This window comes from Pantherophis guttatus, chromosome 1 (assembly GCF_059756535.1).
Source record: "Pantherophis guttatus breed Tessera chromosome 1, ASM5975653v1, whole genome shotgun sequence".
In the NCBI taxonomy this organism is placed as follows: Eukaryota; Metazoa; Chordata; class Lepidosauria; order Squamata; family Colubridae; genus Pantherophis; species Pantherophis guttatus.
In genome coordinates this window covers 135,414,777-135,442,073 of record NC_142063.1, presented here as the reverse complement: position 1 = coordinate 135,442,073, position 27,297 = coordinate 135,414,777, and the positions used below count along the sequence as shown (strand labels likewise).

At 39.3% G+C, this 27,297-nt stretch overlaps 1 protein-coding gene across 2 annotated transcripts; it reads left to right on the top strand.

Moving 5' to 3' along the window:
- The first annotated feature begins 9,123 nt into the window (after nucleotides 1-9,123).
- Nucleotides 9,124-19,376, top strand: LOC117674667 (transcription factor 15-like). Of its 2 annotated transcripts, XM_087881814.1 has the most exons (3): nucleotides 9,141-9,744; nucleotides 10,855-10,956; nucleotides 11,076-11,305. In XM_087881814.1, the coding sequence occupies exons 1-2, from the start codon at nucleotides 9,262-9,264 to the stop codon at nucleotides 10,885-10,887; spliced, it is 516 nt and encodes a 171-aa protein (XP_087737940.1). In that variant the 5' UTR covers nucleotides 9,141-9,261; the 3' UTR covers nucleotides 10,888-10,956; nucleotides 11,076-11,305. The 2 variants fall into 2 exon arrangements, with proteins under 2 accessions (XP_034288693.1, XP_087737940.1); XM_034432802.2 differs by lacking the exon at nucleotides 10,855-10,956 and having other exon boundaries at nucleotides 9,124-9,744; nucleotides 11,076-19,376.
- Nucleotides 19,377-27,297: the final 7,921 nt, after the last annotated feature.

Here is a 27,297-nt window from a genome sequence, read left to right as displayed (position 1 = left end):
AGGAAAGAGGGAAATGGAGCTGAAAACTGCACCAGGCAGTGGGCAGAGCTATCAAAATGACAACATGAAGAATAGTTTGATGCTTGATATTTATTGCGATCAAATTTTTCAGAGATGATAAACCCAGGCAGACATTCCAAAGGGGGAGAAACATTTTAAACTCTGTAGGAGCAATTACATTTCATTCTGTAAAACATCATGGGGCCATCTTGTGGTGCCATTCTTAATGGAGCCTTTGAGGGCTGCCATGGTTGAAGCCATGCTATGTGTGGAAGTGGAGGGTTTTTTTTTAATTTTCTTGGTTTTTAAAACAATGTTGATTCTAGATGAGTAAATATTGGTTATTTACTCAGTTCCGGTCAGAAGGGAGCAACCATCAGTTCTGGTCAGAAGGGAGCAATTCATGCAGTCCAGCCCTCTGTAGAAGAATCCAGATAAGGCTGATTCTTAAGAAAGAAGGCAGATGTTACAAATTCTTAACAGAGCCTTTTTGTGGAATTTAATTCTGTCAAACACCTATATCCAGGGACACAGTGAAAGACCAGCCTCTGTTCTTCATAAACCTTTGCACTTGTCACATGCAAGACAGACATCTTAAAAGGGAGTGGGGCTTCAATCAACCATCTCACCCCACTGGGATTGGTCCGTTCTGCTCGTGCTAGCAGAGGAGGCATGCTGCAGGTCCCATCAGCCCAATTATTCCAGCTGGCGGGGATCCAGGTGTAAGGGATCCTGCTGTTGTTCCTGCCCTCTGGAACATCTCCCTCCTCCCCCAATGTGAGGTTGGCCCCAACTCTCCTATTTTTTCCTAAGGGCTTAAAGACGTAGCACTGCCAATGGGCTTGGGGCCCCAATGGGGGATCAGCACAGTCGAGGTGGTTGAGCGAGAAATAATAGATCCTGCCTTCCCCCACTCCACCCCACCCCCTCCATGTATCCTTCGTTTTAATGTCTGATTTTAATTTTTTTATGTTTTAATGGTATATGTAACTGTAAACCACACAGAGTTACCCTATGGTAAGATGGGCAGCCAATAAATTTTATAAACAAACAAAAAACAAATGAACGACCGAATGAATGAATGAATGAAATCATGCAGTTGGGTCCAACAACTATATCTTTTGGGTCTCCTTCCTCTGGATGCCCTTGCCTATTCTGTCTACCTTGAACCCAGCCTAATTGAAGGAAGATCCTTGCATAAGCTTCTCTGAGCTTGCAGAGAACAGGCAGGATATAAACTTAACCAATATATGTAGGCATAGTAAAAGCAAGTCCCCAGTGTTTATACTTGCTAACATATATTGTTATTAGCAAATGTGTGGTACTTTTATTCAAACTACTTATTTCCATTTTTTCTTACAAATTACTCTTCTCGCATTACTTACTGTTTTTATTTATCAGTATAATATTAGCAACCTTAGTAGATACACCAGGCTAGGCAATCAACAAAGAAATCAAGCAAAGAAAGATTAAAATATGACCTGAATATGGAAAAGCAAGAACATCAGCAGGGCAACCAAAGTTTAGTTCACTCTATTGTGTTCCCCATAGCTACCTAAGGTTGTGAGAGTTGGACCTTAAAAAAGCAAGACAGGAAGAAAATCGACTCATTCGAGCTGCGGTGCTGGAGAAAACTTTTGCATATTCTTTGGACAGCAAAGGTGACCAACAAGCAAGTGCTGGACACATAACACCAGACATGTCACTGAAAGGCAAAATTACAAAACTGCGTCTCACATATTTTTTGGTCATGTTATTTGGGGGGAATTCACTGGAGAAAGCAATTGTTTTGGGAAGAGTTAGCACAAAATGGAAACCAGGCCACTAAAGAACATGGTGGTTGGACACCATTAAAGCCTACACCAACCAGAGGATAGAACAACTCAAAGGAGTAGTGCAAGATTGGAAAATGCCGAGAGACCTGGCCCATAGAATCGCAAAGAATTGGACATGACTGAATGAACATCATTATCATCATCATCTTCATCATCATCATCATCATCATCATCACCACAAAACCTTGCAAGACTGATTGTGTTGCAACTCCTCCTTCTTCTTATAATCCTATGAATTAGAGAGGTGTATGACTGAGTCTCTTCCAAATATTATCTGTTGTGGACTTGACATGTTTCACTCCTTGTCCCTTTGGTAACAGAGCTTGCATATTTCCATCAGGGTCCTATTCCTTACTCTCTACAAATATATACAATTTTTTCCCAAGCAGCAATTAATCATATGTAATCAAATGGCTCTCAAGCATATTGGCATATTGCTTTCCAATCTGACAACCTAATGCTGGAGACAATATCTCAAATGGGTCATTTTCCACTGCAGCACAGTATAACCAATTTCCTCTAGTCTAATCCATTTTTGAAACAAAACCAGACAGAGCAAAAGCTGGCAAAGGAAAAGATACACACAGAGAGACACAATAGTTATCTTAGAATGAATATTACAATCCCGTGTATTTTGAAGGAAGAAGAGAGTGTCATCACACGAAGGGATGAAAATTTGCAAGCTCCTGACATTTCTCTAATTAGAAGGGATGAAAATTCAGCTTATTTTTTAAAAGGTTTCAAGGAAGTTCCTCTCCAAGCAGTTTCAATCCAGCAGAACAGCTGCTTAGTTCACTGAAAAGTTAAATTAAAATGATAGCTCCAGGTCACAGTTCCAGTCATTTACCTGGATTAAAAACCTTTTCACCATAAAGCAAATTCAGAAAGAGGTGAAGTATCTCAAAGAGATTTGCCCTTTTGAATATCTCCAAGGAAGCCACTCAAGAACACAGAAAGGATGAGGAAGGGACCTATTCACACCTTCACAGACTCAATTGTTGAGAAAATTAATAATTATACCCAATGGATTATGCTTTTTTCATGCTTTGTTGACTCCTACCCCATTCACATCATAGGATTTAAAGAACATGAAAAGAAGGATTGAAGATGGTCCCTTAGAAAAGCTCTCCCTGTTCTGTTAGTTTATGACATTAAATACTTGAAAAATGTTCCTTCCCAGTAGATGAGAATCAAGTGCAAAAAATACACTCGTTGCTATCGTTACTTTTGCTTGCCCTGTGATATTATTTGAGTCTGTGTAACATAAAAAGCCAGTGAATTCAAGTTTCCCCAGTTCTAGGCTTTTTTATTATTATTATTATTTCAAATGGGGGAGAGGAGCAGAGCTCTCTAAGTTCCACCACTACCCCATCATCTCATTAGTCAAAAATTAAACAGGTAGAGACTTCCTTCCAAGGCATCAGGCCTACTCTTGGGCCCAACACTGGCATATGCAGTCTAGGAATAACAGAGTTGTTAGCTTGGGGCACTTTCTTGGTGGTAGAAATAATAGAAATACTATTGAGTTGAGTATACTTGCTGAAGATTATGAGATGGCAGCAAAGAATGAGAGTTAGACATCTGGTGGTTCCCTCATCTGTACACACAGAGGCTCACTCCTGTAGCAGTCCCCAATTTTCTAGCTCTGCAAACCATCTCTTGGTGGTGGGGGCGGGGGGGCAGATGGGATGGTTTTGTACACGCATGCACTGCTTGCACAAATGCAGCTTCACATAGGTACATTAACCAGCCTCTTGTGAACCCTGGTTCCCAACAGACAGAGGCCCAGCACCAAGCTGTGGACCAGAGGTTGGACACTCCTGATTTACTGTACATGTCCAGAGTCTCTTCTACCAGCTGTTCCAACCTTACAGGTCACGTCACTCTATGCAAATGCTTAGGTGGTGGGATTCTCCCGGTTTAACAAATGGTTTGGTGATCGCACCAGACAGGCACTGCACGTGTGTGTGCAGTTAAACAAAAAATCACCTTCCGCGTTAGTGCTAGGGAATTAAAACAGCTGAGGCATGGCAATCTGCCGCACTAATCAGCTGCAAAGATAAAGGTAAGTAAAGCACATGGGCAGGTGGGTGGGCCCAGCTGATCATCGGAGCGAACCAGTTCTCTCCCAGCTCATCATCGAAGCTATCGGTTCACCCGAACTAGTCCAAACTGGTAGAATCCCACCCATGACTATATCAGTTTCCCCCAAAATATATACTGCTACCATTTCCCCCAAAATATATACTGCTCAGGAACAGACTCCATCTAGGGTTCGGTTGGAGGTAAAAGTAGAAGGATTTGGGGTCTTCTATGCCTGCCCTAATTATATTTACACTACTAGTTTCACCATTATTAAATGACAAGGAAGAAATTGCTTTGCTAATCTGATCTGATCCTCTTGGGACACATTCATTTACAAGCTGTAAAAAAAAAAAGCAATGACTGCTAAAAAGATTATAGGAATGCAAGCCAGAGGCTCCAAATTTCAGCAGAATCAAAACCATGTTGATTCTGAGTTTTAAAAAAACACAAAACAAATGGAACAACAAAAGGAGCTTTTTTTTTCCCCCTTTGCATATATTCAAGCAATCATTTTGTTATTCTGAGAAATTATAGTGATTCTGCCATTAGCAGTACATGATGTATAAACGGATGTGAGGAAGGCGCCTTCTGTTTCTTAGCTTGGCTTGATTTGCAGTCACCGTAATCACAAAGTTTTGCACTTGTTTAACACAAGTCTGATTTTGGCTTAAGGAAATCAGTGATCTGCATTGTACATTAGGGCATTCTGTGGCAATTAGCACACAAGCAATCTTGCCATTTAGGGAATTAAGAGTCAATGATGGGCTTTTCAGTTAATTCAATAATCTTATTGGGCTTGTAAAACTCTTGACTGTTAATGGTGACATATATTAGTATTGGAGGGGGGGGTGGTACAATGTCAATTCTAGTCCTAAACTTTCCTTAAGGAATTAATTCTATCCAGTGTTTGCCTAAATGTTATTTCAATCAATAATTAAGCAATTAACGGCAGCAATATTCTGGACGTTTTACAAGCATCTTTTAAGCTGAATGGCCATTTTGCACTATAAAGTTTCGAGGAATCTTAGAGCTAAAAACAAGAACATTTAATCTTTTTTATGTGGGGAATCCTTAATCACTGGATTAACTTGTCATTGTATCAGCCTCATGGCTTTACTTTTAATTTTCTTAATGCAGAGCTGTCAAATATAAAGAAAGCCTAAAGATGCATGGATTGTGTTATTAAATGCTTTAGGCCAATGGTGGTGCTGAATTTATTTATGGCCAGGTGGAGAAGTCTCTGTTTACTTAAAACAGTCTTTTTCTGGCTTCCTGCCTAGCCTATTCTTCCAATTATGTCAAAACAAGTTGTCAGTGAAAAAGAAGACGGAGTCTCTTTGTGAGATACAGGCAGTTGTGTCATACTGTACATCTGAATGTCTTTTGATTCTTTCATTGACAGGTTTTCTGGATGGGCGGGGAAGTTCCCTGTTACTAGTATGGGGAAAATAATGCTTCCCAGGTGCCTGAGTAGTTATAAAATCATCTCCTAAAAACTGACAATATCTAGAGGTCAGTTGAAATTTCTTAAAAGAATATAAGGATTGCTCTGATAAGACGACTAGATTACAACAAATAAAAAGAATCTGTTCGAAGAAAAGAAACCAAGAACCAAGGACTCTGCTGAAGAAAAGAAAGCTGGAGAAGGAAGCTCACTTTTGGTCTGAGAACATTTTCAGGAATTCAGAATTCTTCCATTTATTTTGCTGGATATGCCTGAATTGGAGTATTGGACTAGCTTCAAATTTCACAACACAGATTCAAAATCAATGTCTATGGAGATTCTCATTCATCCAGGTCATGGGTGTCCCAAAGGTGCTTTTTCAAGCGGCAACTGGACTTTCAGAAAATCCAGTTGCCTCTTAAAAAAGTACTTTTGGAATTCCAAATCAATGCAACATATAGGTTCTGCCACTTGCCAGAGTTTGCTATTATTTTTTTCATTTCGTAATATTTAGTTGTATTAAAAATCAAACCTCCCTTTTATGAGGTGTTTCTCTGGTAGAGAATCATAAATAGCATCTGCTATTATGGTAGTATTCAGATAAACGTTGCCACCTATCTTTTTGTTGGTCTTTGAACAATTCTTTAGACTAACGCCTTACTTCTACAATGTGAATTTGATTCATTGGGATTGATTAAAAGACCCCCAGTGAAGCAGACAGTTGCTTTTGATTGTTTTTCTTTAGTTCAGAACAGAACAGAATAACAGAGTTGGAAGGAACTTGGATGTCTTCTAGTCCAACCCCCTGCTCAGGCAGGAGACGCTATACCATTTCAGACAAATGGTTATCCAGTCTCTTCTTAAAAGCCTCCAGTTTCAGAGCACCCACAACTTCTGAAGCCAAGCCATTCTACTGATTAATTGTTCTCACTGTCTGGAAATTTATCCTTGGTTCTCTCCTTGATTAGTTTCCACCCATCGCTTTTTGTCCTTCCTTCTGCTGCTTTGGTAAATAGGTTAAAGTTCAGCCCATTACTTCTGTTTGGGTTCTTCAAATCTTTATGTGGGTGCGATGTCTTTGGGTGTTGTGGAATTGGGTGCTGACACCAGAAGAGTATTCAAGGCCTTGCAAATCATACTACTGTGCCATATGGCAATACTGTGATAGCCATGATACTATTGTTCAGGTGTATTTATTCAGAGAACTTCTCATATTGCAACCCTGCTTTCAAACCAGTGCAGAACACACAAACACATATACACAAATAAAACAGAATTATGATAAATAAGTCAAGAAACCTTCATGTGCCATATTTTTAATCTGTTGGTGGCTTTTATATTATAAGTATAAATGTACAATTATGATGATAAAAGTGACAGATTGGGTAAAATGGAAAAGAAATCTGGAGCCTGGATAGCTCAACAGACTAAAAGCCTGTTATTAACATTCAGCTGTCTGCAATTACTGCATGTTCGAATCTCCCCAGGCTCAAGGTTGACTCAGCCTTCCATCCTTTCTAAGGTAGGTAAATTGAGGACCCAGTTGTGGGGGCAATAAGCTGACTTTGTATAAAATATACAAAAGTATGAAGGCTATTGCTTAATGCATTGTAAGCTGCCCTGAGTCTCCGGAGAAGGGCGGCATATAAATCTAATTAAAAAAAATCAAAAAGGAAGTATATATTATTAGAATATTGGAGTTGCTCGGATACCAAACAGGGAATATATTCCACAACAAAGGAGAAAGAAAGGAGAGAGGAGTAGAGGGTAAGAAGATGAGAGGGAGAGAGAGGAATGGAAGAAAGGGGAAAGGAGAGGAAGAAAGGACAGGGGACAGGAGTAAGAGAGAAGGTGAGAAAGGGGGGAAAGAGGGGAGAGTGGGGGGAAAGGAAGGGGAAGTAGGAAAGAGGAAGGAGAGGAGGAGGGAGAAAGTAGAAGAGAGGAGGGAGGGAAGGGAAAGAAAGAAGAAGGAGAAGGTTCGTTGTGAAATGAGGAAATAAAACAGAATTATGATAAATAAGTCAAGAAACCTTCATGTGCCATATTTTTAATCTGTTGGTGGCTTTTATATGGTTACCTTCTGGGATCTTTGACTTGGCTTATAACTGAAGTTTTACCACCAGCTTAAAGGATAAAGATTCGTGAAAAGTTCATAAATATCAAATTGTTTCCAAATCAAGTCAAGGTGGGCCAAGTCATCAGTGGGCCAAAAAGACAGGGGTGCCACTGTTTGACGCTTTTCAAGAAGCAGGAATCAAGCCAAATCCATATTTGTGTGATATTATGTTGTGGACTGCAGTAGGCAAGAACAAACAACATAAATACAACAGCATGTATTGACTTAACTGAAACTACCAACAACAGGCAAATTCCTGTAATTGATACTCTGGGCCCACAGGGCCTCAACCAATCATAATACTTGAAAAAGCCCACCCAAATATGAACGTTCTAAGTTTCCCTCCAAAACAGTTGAAGTTAACAGTTAGGGTCATCTAAAGGTTAGTTTCGCTTTAGCAGGGCTTAACACAATTACATGTATTCAATACATAGCAAATGATGTAAGCAACAGTGTGGCTCATTGGGCCAATTCATAATATATTATGTTCGTTATTCCAGCAGTGAATACAAATGCTGCAGTAGTCTTGAAGCATTGCCGTGGTTTTACAGGTGAGAACTACATGCAGGGGACATTGGATTCTGAATTTCTATTTTTAGTCTTTGACTGATCTCTATCCTGCATAAACGAGTCGGTGAGAGTGACAGAGGCAATAGAGTGTGGCAACAAACCACAAATAGGATCTAGCAGAGTTGGTGAGAGGACAGGAGGACTCACAGCCAAGAATGTGGAGGCAGCTGGCTGTGCTGGAGTGCTTGCAGTGGTGCTAAAAGGAAGCCATCTCCAGTATTCCAACACCACCAAACAGAAAATAGTGATGTTGAGCTTTTGGATTAAAACTGACCATATATCCTTCTGCTGAAGCCCTTAGAAATAGTTGTTTAGTCCATTTGGTAAGTTTGATTGAGATCTTAGAGATCATAGTTAGGCAACCTTTTTTTTTTTTAATGGTTTGCAGAGTGACACAGTTGAAATGTTCTGTTGTATTTCTAAGATATGCCAGAACACATCTCTATTCTAAATAGTATTGTGAGAATTGTTTGTAAATGCTTGACCTTACATTATCCCAGAGCATTTGTCTATATGTTAGAGATAAGAAAATAATTGGCAGTCCTACAAAGGCAGTGATTTTGAAACTGCACTAAGAAATGGTTCAGACAAGCCAACCAATAGCTAACATTGAGCAATCAGCACAATAAAGTTATGAAAATGCTGAGAAGGGAGGGGAGGGGAGGGGAGGGGAGGGGAGAGGAGGGAGGGAGGGAGGGAGGAAGGAAGGAAGAAGGAAGGAAGGAAGGAAGGAAGGAAGGAAGGAAGGAAGGAAGGAATCTGGGTTTAATGCTTCGCTCAGTTTTCAGTAACCAAGATATTCAAGTGATTCCTGAATTATGAGTCTGCTGAGAGAAAGGGGGAAATGTCTGACTTCCTGGAGGATTTGAGAGAGGCATGAAACCATTCCAGAGATTGAGGGGAAAGAGGAGGGCGAGGGCTTCATTTCCCTTCTGCCCATGCTCCTGGGGGCTGCCCAGGCCTTTGGACAGGCTGACATGACAAGGGGGAGACAGGTGCAGGGCTTGCAATAGCTCCTCTGAGAGGCAGCTCCACCTCTCTTGCCTTATTTACAGAGCTACCATCTGCTCGATCTAAAAGGAGCAACCATTCAAAAAATGACCCTGCTGCTGGAGGGGAGTTGGTAGAGCAACGGCTGCTGATGCTAACAGGAGCAAGGTGGCAGCTGCTGGGCATAAAAGTGATGGAGCTGAAGGGCTGCCGGCTTGACCATGAAGTCGAGCGGGGGTGCTGCATCCGATCTGGAGGAGCTGGAGAGTGGCAGCAGCGAGAGCAGCTCCGGCCATTCCCTGCCTGGCACCGGGGCCCAAAGCAAACGCAAACGCAAGAGCCCTCGGCTGAGTGGTCACAACAAGCAGAGGCAGGCAGCCAATGCTCGGGAAAGGGACAGAACCCACAGCGTAAACAGTGCTTTCAGCGCCCTCCGCACACTCATCCCAACCGAGCCTGCAGACCGTAAGCTGTCCAAGATCGAAACCCTGCGCCTGGCCTCGAGCTACATCTCGCACCTGGCGAATATGCTGCTCCTACAGCAGCAGCAGCAGCAGCAGCAACAATCCAGTGGGAACTTGGCTGAGGAGGCCTTGCTTGTGAGGCAGCCCTGCCTGCAGTATCAACCTCTCCTGCAAGGAAGCCCTGCCTCAGGGAGCCCAAGATCCATCTGCACCTTCTGTCTGAGCAGCCAGAGGAGACTGGTAAGGTTGGCATGCAGAAATGGCCACTGCGCTACCACCTCGAGTCTAGAAGGTGGCAGTGTTTAAGCATCCTTGCCCCATATTTTAATTCAACTTGCTTGATTCAGATTCTGTGCTTTTGCACAGGCAGAAAAGGGGTACCTACATGAAACAGATGGGAAGGTAGAACTTAATCTTTGTATTAGCAGCATGCCAAATATCATATCACAGACAAACCTTCTTTTAAGTGTCTTGGGGTGCCTTCTCATTCTCGAAAAGGGAGTGCTTCTGACCTCTTTTTAAAAACAGGTAAGGGTTTGTTTTTTTTCATGCCTTGCATATAGAAATGAATGAACAAAAGCTGCATTTGCTTTGTTTTGTAGCTGGAAAAGTAACCTTTATTATTATGTTTTTCCTTTTTATAAGCAATCCTTAGATTGTTCAGGACTTTGAGTAGTATTCTTTTACTGTATTTCTCACAGAGACTGTTTTATCTTACCCTCCCCATTTCAGGGTTTACATTAAACAAACAAAACTAAAACAGCAAACTTAGCCTTGAGAATGAACATGACTGACTGAAGGTATAAGTAAAGATCTGCAAGTAAGACTAACCAGCTTCAATAGATATCTAGATAGATTAGAGAGAGGGGGGAGGGAGGGAGGGAGGGAGGGAGGGAGGGAGGGAGGGAGAGAGAGAGAGAGAGATGGAAATAGGTGGGTGGATATAGATAGACAATAGAGAGACAGACAGACAGACAGACAGGGATGGATGGATGGATGGATGGATGGATGGATGGATGGATGGATGGATGGAAGTAAGTAGGTGGGTGGGTGGGTAGATGGATGGATGGAGATAGATAGATAGATAGATAGATAGATAGATAGATAGATAGATAGATAGATGGATGGATGATAGATACATATATATATAGATATATCATTTCCATATCGATATATCTAATCTTTCTGTCTGTGTGTGTACGTGTCCACAACACTGGTGTGATCTCCTCTGTCTCTGATAGAGCAAGGGAAATATTCATTGGCCATGGGCAACAGAGATGAAAAAAACATAAATGTATGTGTTTATGTATCCTGCTGTTTAATAATGGATGCTTTTGGTCCTATTTGCAGCACAGAGAATGGGACAAACACCTGTCACTTTAAAAATTTTATGGATGTTGATTCAGATGAGCTACTTGTGTAAATGCTGGACTGGTTACAGAACAGCTCTAGGTAATGGCTTGGCACTCGTGTCATAATATTCGTGTTGAAATTGTGCAGTTATTTGAACCTCATTTTGAAAGGCAGGGGCAAAATAGTAACCACAATTTGCACTTGGTTTTCCCTTGCAGCAGACCAGTTCCAAGGGCCTTTTTGCAGATGAAATTGAACACGGTGAGGAAAGTTGCACCTGGCGTGGCAGCTATTTTCGTGCAAGAAATGCTAACCCTAAGCAGCCGATGCCTCCCAAACTGATGTCACATGATGGAACTTGAGCTTCCCAACATCCAGCATCTCCTTATTGTGGAGATTTCAAGTGCATCAGAACTTCTAACCACAACTGAACACACCAAGGAATGGCATTTTTCTCTTTTTCTTTTTTCTCAAGGGCTCCCTTGAAGCCCAAAGGTTTCCACTGAGATGGAAGGTCTGTACCCAAATTGTAGCAAGAATGAATACGAGGTCCCAGTTTATCCAATTTCAATGCGAAAATGATGCTCCCTTAGTTCGCTCTTCTGATCCTAGGAAACAATTAGTTCCTGTTTAAGCATATAATCCTGTTCTCTCTAGCTACCATGTTTCCCCGAAAATAAGACCAGGTCTTATATTTATTTTTGCTCCAAAAGACGCATTAGGGTTTATTTTGGGGGAAATATGGTACTAAATGCATCCATTTGGCTGACAATCTTAACTGGGGCTTATTTGGGGGGTAGGGCTTATATTACAAGCATCCTGAAAAAAATCATACTAGGATTTATTTTCCGGTTGACTCTTATTTTCAGGGAAAACAGGGTAAGTAGTCCAAACATCTCTGGAAAGCATCAGGTTGGAAAAGTCTGCCCGAGCCAGTCACTGTGTTACAATGTGGGGCTTCCAATGCCAAAAAAAAAAACAAAACCCAGTGTCTTTTCTTGTTATGGGAGATCACAAACTCAGAGTATTGTCACATGATGAAAATGGAGCATGATTTTCTTTAGATTAACTGTGAGTCATATACAGGTAGCCCTTGATTTACAATAGTTTGTTTAGTGAACGTGCGAAGTTACAACAGCACTGAAAAAGTGACTTATGACCCTTTTTAACACTTACAACCAGTGGGTGCAATCCAATTTTTTTTTACTACCTGTTCTGTGGGTGTGGTTTGGTGGGCGTGATGTGGTTTGGTGGGCGTGATGTGGTTTGGTGGGTGTGGCTTGGTGGGCGTGGCAGGGGAAGGATACTGCAAAATCCCCATTCCCACCCCACTCCTGGGGGAAGGATATTGCAAAGTCTCCATTCCCACCCCGCTCTGGGGCCAGCCAGAGGTGATATTTGCCAGTTCTCCAAACTACTCAAAATTTCTGCCACCGGTTCTCCAGAACCTGTCAGAACCTGCTGGATTTCACCCCTGCTTACAACCATTTCCAGCATCTCTACAATTACATGATCAAAATTCAGATGCTTGTCAACTGGCTCCTATTTATGATGGTAGCAGTTTCCCGGGGTCTTGCGATCACCTTTTGTGACTTTCTGACAGGCAAAGTTAATGGGGAAGCTAGATTCACTTAAAAACCAGGTTGCTAATTGTACAATTGTGGTGAGAAAGGTCGTAAAACAAGGCAAAATTCACTTAACAACCATTTCACTTAGCAACACAAAATTTGGGTTCAATTCTGGTCCTTAGTCAAGGACTTCCTGTGCATTCAGATTGTTATCTAAGAGACAAAGAACTGCATTGTAAAGTAGTGGAGAAAGGAAAGTAAACTGCTTTTGGACAGCATAACTTAGAAAATTATTTGCTTTTTAGAGTTAGGGTTATATGATACACTGGTCATGGTGATCAGAAGAAACCTTCTCCCTTCTCTCTTCTCAAGCCTTGTCCTTTGGGAAATATTACATAATAAGGTTTCCTCTCCCCCCCCCCCCATTAATGGTAGGAGAAACTGGATATATAATGACTCCATGGCTAGTTCTGAGCAACTACTTGACCCATATACAAAATTTGGCATGAAGACCTGAAGATCAGTAGCAGACATAACATCCAGGATTGACACAGATATATTTGAAAAGCGAGAGCTGTTTCGTGAAGCTGAGACATGATGTTGAGGTCTTCCTTATAGAGATATCATAGTAGCGAAACTATAAACAAAGCTGATATTGCAGTATCCAATTGGGTCAGTCACCAGGACCAGAGGTGCAGTCTTCTGAGTTTTCAGACTCAAGCTGGAGCCCATCCTCAGGGAACTTCTCTCTAGTAGACACACCTGAGGATGGGTTCCAGCATGAGTCTGAAAGCTCAGAAGACTAAACCTCTGGTCCCAGAGACTGACCCAGATTAGATCCCACAACAGTATCCTGAGACACATATATTTGCCTTCATTCGTGAAAGTTGATGTTGTCCAAGTGCTTTGCAAGACACTCTATCCTTTCTTTCTTTCCTTTCCTTTCCTCTCCTTCTCCTTTATGGGAATAAAGGAGACCATCTCCTTTATTGGCCACCTCTTTGATGTTATCTCAGCGAGGCTGAGGCTTCAATTATAGGAGCGGTGTTTTTTCATTATCAGCAGCAGAATGAGAAGATACGGGTTCCCTCTACCTAAGAGATAGATTATTTATGCAAATTAGATTACCCGTGTTTCCCCAAAAATAAGACCGGATCTTATATTAAATTTTTCTCCAAAAGACACATTAGGTCTTATTTTCTGGTTAGGTCTTATTTTGGGGGAAATACAGTACTAAATGCATCCATCTGGCTGGCAATCTTAACTGGGGCTTATTTTGGGGGTAGGGCTTATATTACGAGCATCCTGAAAAATCATGCTAGGACTTATTTTCTGGTTGGGTCTTATTTTTGGAAAAACAGGGTATTTATTGGCTTGTATATTGAACCTTTCCAGGGCTAGGAGAAAATTCTGGAAATTAGCCATACAAGAATAAAGTGTGACAATTTCTAATAGCAATTCTCCCTCCGCCCCTTCCCCGCCCCCCCAAAAAACCTGTAGTGCCTTACACTTGGGTCTCTACGATAATTGTTCCAGGGGATGGAGCAAAGTATATGCATTTATGATACTTGCTGTGTCCTAGGGTCAGGTGATCCCATTTGCGACCTTCCCAGCTGACATCTGACAAGCAAAGTCAATGAGGAAAGCCAGATTCACTTAACAACCACGTGGTTCACTTAACAACTGGGGAGATTTGCTTAATATCCATGGCAAAAATGTTGTAAAATCGGGTGTGACCCACTTAACAACTGTCTTGCTTAGCAATGGAAATTGTGGTCTCAATTGTAGTTATAAGTTGAGGACTACCTGTATAATATCCAGCCAGGTTCCCCCTTTCTTCCCTTTTGAAGTTCCTATTAAAATCCTTTACATTGTCCATTCAAAAGCTCTGTCACAGTTTGTATGGCTCCAGCCCTATATAAGAAGAGATCTCTGCTCTTACCCATTCTTTACATCAGCTTGGCTACCTTGTGCCCACCGTAGCACTGCAGTAGGAAAGAGGTGAGGATGAATCCATTGCAGGTGAGCCAACAATGTTCTCATTATCCTTCAGAGATGGGCATCTATGCTGCTAATCCCCATGCCATTCTGGTAGTGGAAGAGGTCAGAGCTTCTCCCCCCTCCCCCCCTGTAATGCAACCCCAGCTCTTTACCCCTTTCCCACCCTGATAAAAAGCCACTGACTTTGATAGCCTTCTTCTCTAGGAGATATTTTATATGAGGGAAATATTTAAATTTTGATACTTGTCTCCATATGCATGATGACATGTCCAGGCCAGGAATGGATAAATTAATGAAATGGAATTCTAATAGCCTTTTTAAAAGGCCCTGGTTCCTCTCTAATATATGGGCACTTCACTCTTACAGCTGATTTATGCATTTCTAGCAGCTTATATATCAAATATTAAGTTATTGCTTCTACAGATTTTCCATTACTTGTGGCAGGAGCAATATGTGCACCTTTTTGAGTCTCGGCCACAGATGCTATGGAAAGCCTCCCTCCAATAGGTCAGCCTACAAAAAGGCATATAAATTTAGTAAATAAATAAATAAAATAACTAGGCACCTTCATACTGAAATGAGCCAAGCATGTCAGAGTCCGCCTTGCAACAAAGCTAGCTTTAGCCATAAAGTTGAGCCCAAGACTTGTATCACAGATTCCTTGACAAACTGGCTTATGAAGTAGCTCTTGTGGAAGATGTCTTTTTCCAGAAAGTCCAGTTGCCTTTTGAAAAAAGCACCTTTGGGTCTTATGAAAGATATAGCCCAGGGGTCAGCAACCCGTGGCTCTGGAGCTGCAGATGGCTCTTTCATCCCTCTGCTGCGGCTCCCTGTTGCTGGTCAGCTCCACAATTGATAAAGCTTTTGGTTAGGACAGGTAGAGGAAAAAGGATGCCGTGCTAGGAGGAGACTCTATGGTGGGAGAACCGATTTCCGGTCAGCAGAGGATAAAGGACGCTGTGCTAGGAGACTATGATGGGGGTCGGCTCCAGAATTGAATGGGGGCTTCCATTTAGGACCTTTGTGGCTCTTTGAGTTAAACACTCAAAGGTTGCCGACCCCTGATATAGCCAGACAGGAGCAGGCTCCTAGATTTGAAATTGGAGAAGGGCTATGCGGTGGGTCACGATTCTTGAAAGAATGTAGGATCTTTCTAAATTAGTTCATCATTGAAGTGTGGAGCCGAAAAAGTTCCCAGGGACTCTTTATTATTGCTCCTAGGTTTCTCCCACATGGTCACTATACATTATATTTGATGTCATCGCTTTACTGCTTGTTGTGTAGGCCTGCACTCTTCGTTTTGAATTAGACTAAATCTGTAAAATAGGTTTTACGTTTTCAAATACAGGCAGAATAAACCAAAATAAAGTGGAAATTATTAGAGAAGAGAGTTGTGAAATGAGCCTCTGAATATATGTAGGGCATGTGTACACATAGAGCAGTGATGTTTGGATTCCTTTAATATATTTCAACACCTAGTTTCTTACTTCAGTCAAAATTAACAATCCCCCAATTACAGTTTCACAGCATTTGTTAATTTTTAATTTTCTCAATCAATACTTTACAAGTGGATTCTTGTAAAAGTAATATGCTGTAACATATATTTAAAAATCTAATTGAATATTTATTGGTCCTGTTTCCAAGGAACAATATAAAAGAGAAAGAGATTATTTTTTAAGTTTTAACAACAACAACAAAAAAAAAAACCGAAGCGAATAACATGCATTCAAATTTCTCTGACTATTTCCATCATTATATTAAATAAACTACCAATCTTGAAAACTATATCTATATATGATTTATATGCATTAATAAAGCTTGAATTCAGACAAATTACACATCTCAGCAAGCTACAAAGATGCCAGAATAACAACATACATCCACACATACGCAATTACTCAACTGAGAATAGAATAGAATAGAATAGAATAGAATAGAATAGAATAGGATAGGATAGGATAGGATAGAATAGAATAGAATAGAATAGAATAGAATAGAATAGAATAGAATAGAATAGAATAGAATAGAATAGAATAGAATAGAATAGAATAGAATTCTTTATGGGTGTGATTGGACACACACCAGTTTTGTGTCCCAAATACGCAGTCATGGCATTTGTGTGATATTGTCACACCATAGCTCCCTGAGCCATAGATGATCATGATGACACCCTAATTTTTATTTCAGAAAGTTAGTTATTTCTCCCCCTCCACCATCCTTCATGCTTTGCTGGACATGTAGCTGCCTTATGTGATACTCAGCAAGTTTGTTCACCACCACACAATGTAACTTGTATGATGTCTGCATACTTATGATGAAGTCACTTAGAATTGGTGGACAAGAGTAGACCTGCTCTGTTTAGCTTTCTACTTAGGGGGACAGATTTCTGATCTAGCAAATGTTCTTTCTCCTGAGACTAGACTAGAAGTTGAATATACTATCTAAGATGTGCAAAGAACCAAAAAGAACATGGACAAACTGGCATGGACATACCTCTATTTGTTATTCAGCAGGATCTAAGCCAAAAATAATTTTGATATCTGCAAGTCACCACAATGAGAACAAAGAAAAATAGCTGTTATATGGAACATACTTTTGCCTACCAATTCATACAATCAAATTCTGGTCAAATATCTCTTTTTCATATGTGTATATGGGAGTAGTTTTCAACATCATAGGGTGATCATAATGTGAGAGATTAGGACTCTTATATGTTTAGAAACTCTCCTTGATCATTATGAAATAGGACATGTGAGGGAATATATTAAGGCATAACCTAGTTCTATTTCCTTCACCTTTAATCTTAACATGGTGAGCTCAAAGGCAGAAAGGATGAAGGTGGAGTATACGTTCTTATCTTGCTTCCAAGCTTCCTATTATCATGTCTTACAAGGGTGACAATTTTGAAAGAAAACAGTTGTTCTGTAGATGTAAATGGCATTCTGTTCAAAAGTGGCAAAGGTTACAGGTTTGGCTTCAGTTTGCCTTGGTAAAATGCTTTTTGACGGGGATGTCATACCATCCTCCTCACCAAGGAAGAGAAATGATCCCATGAGGTGCTTCACATGAGGTAACTATCCTATAGTTGGAAGAGGCTTTCCCATCTGTCGCAGATGGCGACTGTGAGGCAAAATAATAATAATAATAATAATAATAATAATAATAATAATAATAATAATAATAATTTTATTTCTATACCGCCTTCTCCCGAAGGACTCAGGGCGGTGTACAGCCTAATTAAAAACAGAATAAACATCAATTTAAAATAATTTAAAAATATTAAATAAATTTGGCTTAATTTAAAACCCCAAAAATTTAAAACATCCAATTTAAAATTATATTGCTAACCCAGCCTGGCGGAACAATAGGGTCTTGAGTGCGCAGCGAAATACCCGGAGGTCAGAAATCTTACGAATATAAATATAGCTTGTTTGCTATGCATTAAAGGGAGGGTGGGGGTACACATTATTTTGTGTTCCATTTTCGGTGCAGTGATCTAACTGAATCACCTAACAGATCACCCTTTTAGAAACCTTTGCCATTTATTTTATTTATTTATTTTGTCGCATTTCTATGCCGCCCCACTCCCAAGGGACTCAGCGGTTTACCACAGAGAATAAAACAATGCAACAATATCCCATACAAAAGTTACAAAAAGACATTAAAACATTAAAATGTTAAAACGCCATCCTATTGGTAAGGCTAAAATAAGATTTTACAGTTACTGGAATACGCGTTGCTTGACTCGGTCTGAAAATGAGGAGCCTTTAATTACAATACATTTTGGTCTTTCACATGTTCTCAGCATTTATAAATAGGGGCAATAATGTCTTGTTAGTTACAATCTTCCAAAGAAACAATGCCTGTACTTTAAAATTCTCTCTTCTGTGATTCAACTTTATTCTGATAATTGCTGGTAAAAATGAAATGTTCTCATGGCTTCCACAATGCAGGGAGAAAAAAAGTTTACTCTAATCTTGAAAACAAAAATAAATAACATATTCTTCTCGGGTGGGTATAGGAATTTTTTTAAAGACAAAGCAAGAGAGTTTTATTAATTAAAATCCCCCCCCCCGGGTTTAGGAGATGATATTTTTAAAAAGGTAAGAAGTTAGAGGAAGTATGAGGCAACTTTCTCAAAGCATGTATTGGTCACCATGAATTTTAAATCTACATTGAACATATTTAAACATATTTTATAATTCGCTGTTCTACGTAATGGAGGGTAGATGTTGTAGTGGTATAGAATGTGTGTGGGTTTTATCAAAAAGGAAGTCACATACAAAGTCTTCCAGCTCTCAGTTTGAATATGGAGGTCTGTTATCTAAGAGAATAACATTTTAGGATATCTTCCTGCATCACAGCTTTGCTGTAATGAATGAAGCCATACAACACAATGTTGTCTTGAACAAGAGAAAATCTAAAGGATTATGTCCTCTAGTGCTTGTCTTCACCTAGGTGCTATCATTTTAAACTTCCTTCAGTGAACATATAAAAACAGAATTGAACATCCTCTTATAAATAGACATAACAGAGTATATTGTGTTCTGAGGAAGTAAGTGTATTAATTTTCACACCTACCCTCCTTTTTCATCTATTTTTATTTATTTTAGACCTCATTTGAAAGCACATTGGAGCCAATTAACCAAGAATGTTTATGAATAATATGTTATTACAATATTATCCTGGATCCTACCAATTAGAAAAAAGGACTGTGTTTTTAATATGCTCTATAAATTTTCAAACATACTACATGATTTCTTTGTCATTGTTAAGTGAATTACTTGTATCACGCCTCAATGAAAACCTCTAGCATTTACTATACTTTTAGCATTAATTATAAAACCTGCATTAAAAATCAAATTTGTTTGTATTCTAATTTGATAATGTATCTTAAAATAAAATGTATTTTTGTAACATAGATTAATATTAAAGTCATTTTTAAGACTGGTTTTTTCCGCATATTCACTTTGATGTTGGAAACATTTTATTAGCTAGAATTCAGAGAGTGAAGTACTGTGGTTCTGTATGTTACTATCGTTACTATCTACTGGAAGAAAGGAAAAAAATGATTCACAAAATCTCCTTATTCCCACAGAAGGTTTTGGGGGCAGCAGGAAGGAAGGTCTCTTTGGTTTCATGCGTCGAGTAGAGTTGTTGAGAATAATATTTGAAGATCTTCAAGTCCTCTTTGCATTTCCCTGAAGGAAAACAAATAATTGTGGGAAATGTTCTTGCAAGTTAGAAAAGTTACACTAATGGATTTATGAAGAAGACCATAACATAATGGATTATCAGCAGTACAGGTAATCCTCAATTTATGATCACCATTGAAGCCAAAATTTCTGTTACTAAGTGAGATAGCTGTTAAGTGAGTTTTGCCCCATTTTTCAACCTTACTTTCTTTCTTTCTTAAGTGAATTACTGCAGTTGTTAAGTGTAACATGGTTAATAACATGGTTGTTAAGTGAATCCGGCTTCCCCATTGACTTTGTTTGTCAGAAGGTCACAAAAGGTGATCACATGGCCCCAGGACACTGCAACTGTCATGAGTTGGTTGCCAAGGATCTGAATTTTGATCATGTGATCCCTGCAACCATTGTAAGTGTAAAAAACAGTCATAAGTCACTTCTTCAGCGCCATTATAATTTTGAATGGTCTCTACATGAACTGTTGTAAAGTGACCTGTATGTAACCTGTATTTTCCTTACTGTCTGCACCTAGGGTGGACACACCTATACACCTTTGGTACCTTACTAACATCCAAGTTTAAGGACAGGTTTCTTTCAGTCCTCATAACCAAACCTACCAGATAGGAATTGCTAGGGAAATCCACTTGTGTTCTGCAGGAAAATCCATCTAAGAGATCACTCTTATTAGGGGTCATATATTAAGGTCTCATATATTGCGTTAGAAATAGATAAAAAAAAAAAAGAAAAAAGAAATAGATTCCAATGGCGGGGGGTTGGGGGGGAACCCACACTGATAGGCTACAACCCATTGTTCAATTTGCATCTGAGCAATGTTTTGAGATTCTTTTCTCCCTGAAGTGAGAATGGCCTTCCTTCTTTCAGAAATACCAGTAAGTTAAAATCATTCTCTTTTGTCAAGCATTTTGACAAAAGGTGATAGGGATGTATTGTCCTTGTTGGGTGAACTTTTAATGCTTTCAGGTGTTAAATCCAATTTTTTTTAATGGAGAAGTTTTATTATTTTGATTGAGGTGACAGGCATTTCAAAGGATGCCAAACAAATAAATAAGTAAAATTCAGCATGAAGCACCAAGACCAGTGGTGGTTTGCTACCGGTTCGCCCAGGATCGGGTGAACCGGTAGCGGCGGCGGGAGGCTCCGCCCATCTGCCCGGGCACTCCTGCACATGCACAGAAGCATTGTGCGCATTCGCAAGTGTGCGCACACAAGCAAACCAGTAGCAAACTAAATTGAAACCCTAAATTGAAACTGACCAAGGCCATATGGGATATCCTTGAAACAGTTAAAGGTTGATATTGTAATCACTAAGAGTTGAACATAGCCTGATATTCCTTATCACTAAAGTCAAAATTTTAGGTGGGGGGGATAAGTCACTAAAAATGTGAGAGAATAGAGCCATGATCCAAGCATCCTATCCTTCCTCAGATGGTTTAAATTATATTTTGTAAGCACATGTCCTTCCATATTCACTTAACTTGTTGGATGCATTTTTTTCCTGGTCAACACAACTGTGTGCCCCAATATTCTCTATTCTTCTGCCCACGATTGCTCTCATAGGCCAACCTTTTCAAGCCATGCACCCTGACACATTAACCAAAAGGCTGCACTTATTGAGCTGGCCTAATAAAGAACAATGATGTCAAATGAAAACATTTGCCTGAGGAAAAGGCCAGGCAGTTTTCAGATGAGATGGGATGAGGCAGCTGTGGCTCCACCTGAAAGAGGACTTTGAAGATGAGCTTTCTGAGGAGAGAAACGTAATGTCCAGAATGAGGAGCAGCAAAGGCACATGGGCACGGAGCCAATAAAACAAATGCAAAACCCTCCAGGCATCAGGAAGCATTTTCTAAATGGATGGAGGCATCGATAGCAGACTCATGAAAAATGCTCTTTATCTATATGGATTTGTATATGTATATGCTGTCTCATTTTCTCAAGGAGGGACACACACACACACACACAAATACAAGAACTCTTAATTTATAGAACATGACCTTCATCGGGACTAAACTTAAACCTGTAGTTAAGCAACTATCTACCATCAAAAAGTTGCTGTTACACTTTAGAGTCATAACTACTTCTCATCTTTTTACTTACTGAAATCAAAAGGAGTAATTTTTTTTCATCCGGCTAATTGCTAGCAGGGAATTGTTATCTGGATTACAGTCACAGAAAACAACTATTTACAATATAGGTAGTCCTCAATTTACAGCCATAATGGACCCCAAAGTTTCTGTTGCTGAGACAGTTGCTAAATGAATTTTGCCCCATTTTACTACCTTCCTTCTGCAATTGTTAAGTGAACCACTGCAGTTGTTAAGTTGTTAAGTTTCCCCATTGATTTTGTTTGTCAGAAGGTCACAGAAGGTCATGGTGGATCCCATGACCCCAGGACACAGCAACCGTCATAAATATGAGCCAGTTGCCAAGTTCCCAAATTTTGATCACATGACCATGCTGCAATGGTTGTAAATGTGAAAAACGGTCATAAACCACTTTTTCCCAGTACCGTTGTAACTTCGAACGGTCACTAAATGAACTGTTGTAAGGTGAGGACTATCTGTACAGTAATGCCTCAGCTCTGCATCCTGAAGTCCTGATAGAAGTTATTCTCCTCTCTTTTTAGGCTTAATTTAAAGAAAAACTCAATACAATATAAGCAAGCAATGAATATGTAACATATACTTTTGGTCCCTTCTTTCAGCCCCAGAAAGGGGTGAATGAAGAGATTGTGATAGGCAAGAACAAGAGAGAGGATGTTATTTTGTTACATTTTCTTGTATTTCTCTTTAACCACTTGTTTTCTGAAATTTGAAGACATGTATAGATGCTATGGAAACGAGTAGGTCAGAAAGTAATTTTTTTTTTTTAGTTTACATACAAAGATTTTAACCTGGCTAAGAAAAAATACCCTAAAGTAAGAAAAAAGTTTTCCACAATAAATTAAAAATAAAATAAAACATAAATAATGCAATAAGGATCTCTAAAATAGCCATAGCGGTTTACTGAATTATAATTCATTATAATACATTAATTGCTAAATTACACTTACAAGTGCAATGAATATTCCATTGGATTTTTGCATTTTCCATTGGAAATCAAGCTGGATTTTTAAATCTCCAGATTAGTATACATTATTGATATGGATTTGTGAGGGTTTTGTTTATTGACACGCAATCCTTTTTGAAGTTGCTATCACCTTTTTTTAGTGTAATATCCCGGACTTTGGGATGAACAATGGACTGTAGTAGAACTATTGGTGTCTAAATTTAACATAGAAAATGTTTATATTCCTTTTTCCTGTTGCTTTAATAAAATAGGCACAATCCAGCACAAATTGCATATTAAATGAACAATAAATTAAATGAAAGAAGATTAATCCAAATTTTTACAATTATTACATTTGGATTGCATCATAGTTTCATTCTTTCCATAAACAAAGTCTATCTCTATAGATTGAGAATTAAGTTAATTATAAGCTATGATTTAAACATTTACTTCTATCAACTTAGATGTTGACCTTCAGGAATTTAATTATAAACCTGTAGTCATCTAGCAATTAGGTCAAATAAGAACTGCAGGAGCCTTTCACATTCACTGCATGGGTAATATACCAATATACTTGGCTGGCCTAATAATTGTTTTTATTCTTCTAGTTTTTTATAGTTAATTTTAATGAACATGAATACTGCAATTAAAGAGATGGAAAACTGAAGTATTGGTTTTTATTAACTAAACTCTTGTACTATTTGGTAGTTCCTTCTCAATAAGTGGCTTCGTTAATCTATTTCTGTTTTGGGCTTCCTAATATTGATATTGTTTATTTTTTCTAATAGGTCAGGTTGTATCTGTTGTAACTCCCAACTAGATAGTGCTCCCTTCTACACAAGCGTAAGCCTGCAAAGGTCAGAAGTTAAGTCCAACATTTTGTTCAAGTATGGAGAGGTATAAATAGAGGGTAAAATGATCGTTCTGCATGAACAGGTGATGTGTGTTAGCCTTGAGGGCATTACGGATGGGACATATACAAACCCACAACAGTTGATTGATATATTAATAAAAACATAAAAAAATGACATGGGGATATTAGAACTCTACAGATTTTATCAAACAGTTTGTGACATATTACAAAATGCCATAAAATATTTTCTATGGTCAACTTCTAATGTTTGAGCCCTACAGCTCAACCTGGGCTATTTTTAAGACAGATACATCTCTGTCTATCTCCCTAAATTTTTAAGAACTTTAGCAGGGTAAGAAGTACATTAGAGGTTCTGCCATTGCTGAAGGTATTGAGGAATCTGGTGAGGAAATAACTCTGAAATGAGGATCTGATATGGGTCATGTATTGTCTGGTTTCCATTCAGACTCAGACTGTAGATTTAAATATGTTTCTTTGCTTCAATATGTTTGCTTTTCCTTTCCTTTTCTCCAAAGTCTTGTGGTGCACTATGGTCAGAAGCAGGTAGGTCTTTCTATAGGTAGTCCTCGACTTATACCATTGAACCCAAAATTTCCATTGCTAAGCAAGGGAATTTTGCCCCAGTTTATGACCTGTCTTGCCACAGTCGTTAAATGAATCACTGCAATTGTTAATAACACAATTGTTAAGTGAATCTGGTTTCCCCACTAAATTTGTTCGTCAGAAGGTCGCAAAAGATCACATGACTCCAGGATGCTGCAATCCAGTGGTGGTATTCAGCCGGTTCTATCCAGTTCGGGCGAACCAGTAGGGGCGACTACAGGATTCCCCGCCCACCCACACGGACATCATGACATCTGATTTTTCCACGTTTTTGAGGTTCTGCACATGTGCGTGTGAACCAGTAAGGAAGGTAAGTGAATACCACCCCTGCTTTAATCATTATAAATATGACTCAATTGCCAAGCATTCAAATTTTGATCACATGACCATGGAGATGCCGCTACGGTCGTAAGTGTGAAAAATGGTCACTTTTTTCAGTGCTATTATTACTTTGAACGGTCACTAAAAAAATGGTTGTAATTCGAGGATTACCTGTATTTAGATGAAGCTTCCCTTTCCTTTTGCTTCTGCAATTGCAAAGTACTTATTTGAATGGCTGCTGTTTTTGCCATAAATTAAAATGAATGTGGAATGAGAATCAGAGACAAGCAAATTATACAGAAATAGATGCAAGCTGGTGGGAGAGAGAAACGTTACAGGACAGTGAGACTTTTTGAAGACCCAGGATGTACAAAAGGTGACATATTCCTTTCTTCGTCTGCTTCATTCTGTCTGTAGCTCGGTCCCCAATCAACACTTTTAGACATGATGTTCTTCAAAATTCTCCAGGAGGCACTCATTCTCCTTTCTCATTGTGCTTCTGCTATTCTGAAGTGCCTTGGAGACAAATACCAACTGTAAGCCATCATTCTGGTCTGAGGATCCAATCTGTTGCCTTTACACTGAATTCCCTGCCTAGCGTAGCTCTCTCTACTTCTGTCGGAAGGTGAATGTGTGGGAGAAAATCAAACAAAAGAAGCTGTTGATTTCCATGTTTATTGAATGCAAGAACGTGTCTCCTGGGGAGCTGCACAAGAAAGCAAAAACTGCACAAAAGATGCCGTTTGCAGGCCAACTCAGTCTTGGGAGAGGAAAATGAGTATAATAAGCCAGGAATTGGGAGGATGCATAACATCTAGTAGAAGAGATTTTATTAATCACTCAGTATACTTGAGGGGCTAAATTGTAATAATCTGCAATATAATCATGATCAACAGTATAAAAAGAGCCTTGGTAGTACAGTGGTCTAAAGCACCCTGTTATTAAGACCAGCTGCCTGCAATTACTGCAGGTTCGAATCTTGCCAGGCTCAAGGTTGACTCAGCCTTCCATCCTTTCTAAGGTAGGTAAATTGAGGACCCAGTTGTGGGGCAATAAGCTGACTTTGTATAAATATACAAAAGGATGAAGGCTATTGCTTAGCACATTGTAAGCCGCCCTGAGTCTCCGGAGAAGGGCGGCATATAAATCAAATTTAAAAAAAAACAAAAACAAGAGGAATGCCTAATTACTTAAAATTGCACAATGTTTATAAATCAACCACATCCTAGTTTCTTAAGTGAATGTACGTGCAAAGCTAGACAACATAGAATTGTTCAGTATAAAGTACCATAGGCTTTTGAGAACATACCAACATGGTTTCAAATGCTTTCGTTTAATAACTGAAAAGATCGATCTGGAAACCCCATAAAGAGGAGACAGTGACAAGACAAGTGTCTTGAGTGCTTTGTGAGATCAATTACCCATGCATTTCTCTAAGTCTCCTTTCAAATCATCTAAGCCACTAGCTGTCATCACATCATGAGCCCTGAATTCCTTTTATCTCTCGTGCTTACTGGCAATACATCAGATACTGGATTCATGTCCTGTTTCAAAGGATTCCCTTAACCACAAAGGGGTTGATGTGTTGTTAGTAGAAACCGAGGTATGTTTACTGAAGCCAGCTCTCTTTGCGGAAAGAACACTGGGGAAATGGCCCATTCCTGCATCAACATCTGAGTGATTACATCAAGGTTTTTGATGGCGCAAGACTGGGCCTGCCTTTAGCCCAATCCAAATTTTTGTTTTAAAGCACAGCTCTGCTGGGGCACACATAAATGCAACAATGGGTGAGGGTGAGAACTTCCTTGACATTATGCTATGTCACTGACTGGAAACAAGAAGGGAAGAGAGAGAGAGAGGGGGGGGGGAGAGCACAGGCTTCCTATTGGTAGAGCAAATGTAAAAGTGTATTCTTCATTACCTACACAGGAAGAAAAGCCATTTAAAGCAAAATCTTTTGTGCCAAAGAGCGAAGAGCAAATGGAAAGTGTAAGCATTTTCTAAAAAAACTTCTACTTTGTACATTCTTGCACTAAATAATGACTTTTCAAGCATACTATTTGAATTATCTCAGAAAGCAGCCAATTCCGGCTGACTAAGAGAATTTCTACAAGAATGCAAGAGAGCTTTTTCTGTGTGTGTGTTTAAGTAGGCTACCTTTGTCCATTACCAGTCCCACACAAAATAGCTTTTATTGAAACAACCATTACATAAAATAGCATTTTAGTAGGATTTTTTCAAAAGAAAAAAAATTATTGTAAGTCAAATAGGTAAGAAGTTGAGTGGATGACAACCAATATTTCCTTATGAGTGTGTGTGTGTGTGTGTGTGTGTGTGTGTGTGTAAGATAGCACTTCACATGCACGAATAGCTTGGTGCCCATCCCCTGACACTTTAATTTCATAGTGTATAGAAAATACAGATATTTGGAAGCTGGATTTTTAAAGACAAAGAGTGAGATAACAGGCAAGTTCCTTTGCATGGCTTTTTACTGTAAATGAAAGGCATATACTTGAAAGGGCACTTAACATGATCAAATATCTGTTGGCAATTCTAAATTGCTCTCCAGAAAACAGGAGTTTGCATTAGTCAATGTTTAAAGACGCTCTCTCTTGCTCTCACTATCTTTTTAAAACTTGTATGCTAATCCAATAATTTTTGTCATTTTCAAATACAATTGCTACTTATTAAAATATTCACACTTACTATACATTTTGAAAGCCATGTATCTGAATATACTGCAGAACTGCAGAAAAAACAATTGCTACCAACCTGCCTTCCATTGAGGACCTGTATATTGCACAAGTCAAAA

Bases quoted from the DNA above. Each gene is read 5' to 3' on its own strand.
- LOC117674667 (XM_034432802.2), top strand. From the start codon at position 9,262: ATGAAGTCGAGCGGGGGTGCTGCATCCGATCTGGAGGAGCTGGAGAGT. The intron at 9,745-11,075 runs GTAAGGTTGGCA...TTTCCCTTGCAG, and splicing joins TGAGCAGCCAGAGGAGACTG to CAGACCAGTTCCAAGGGCCT.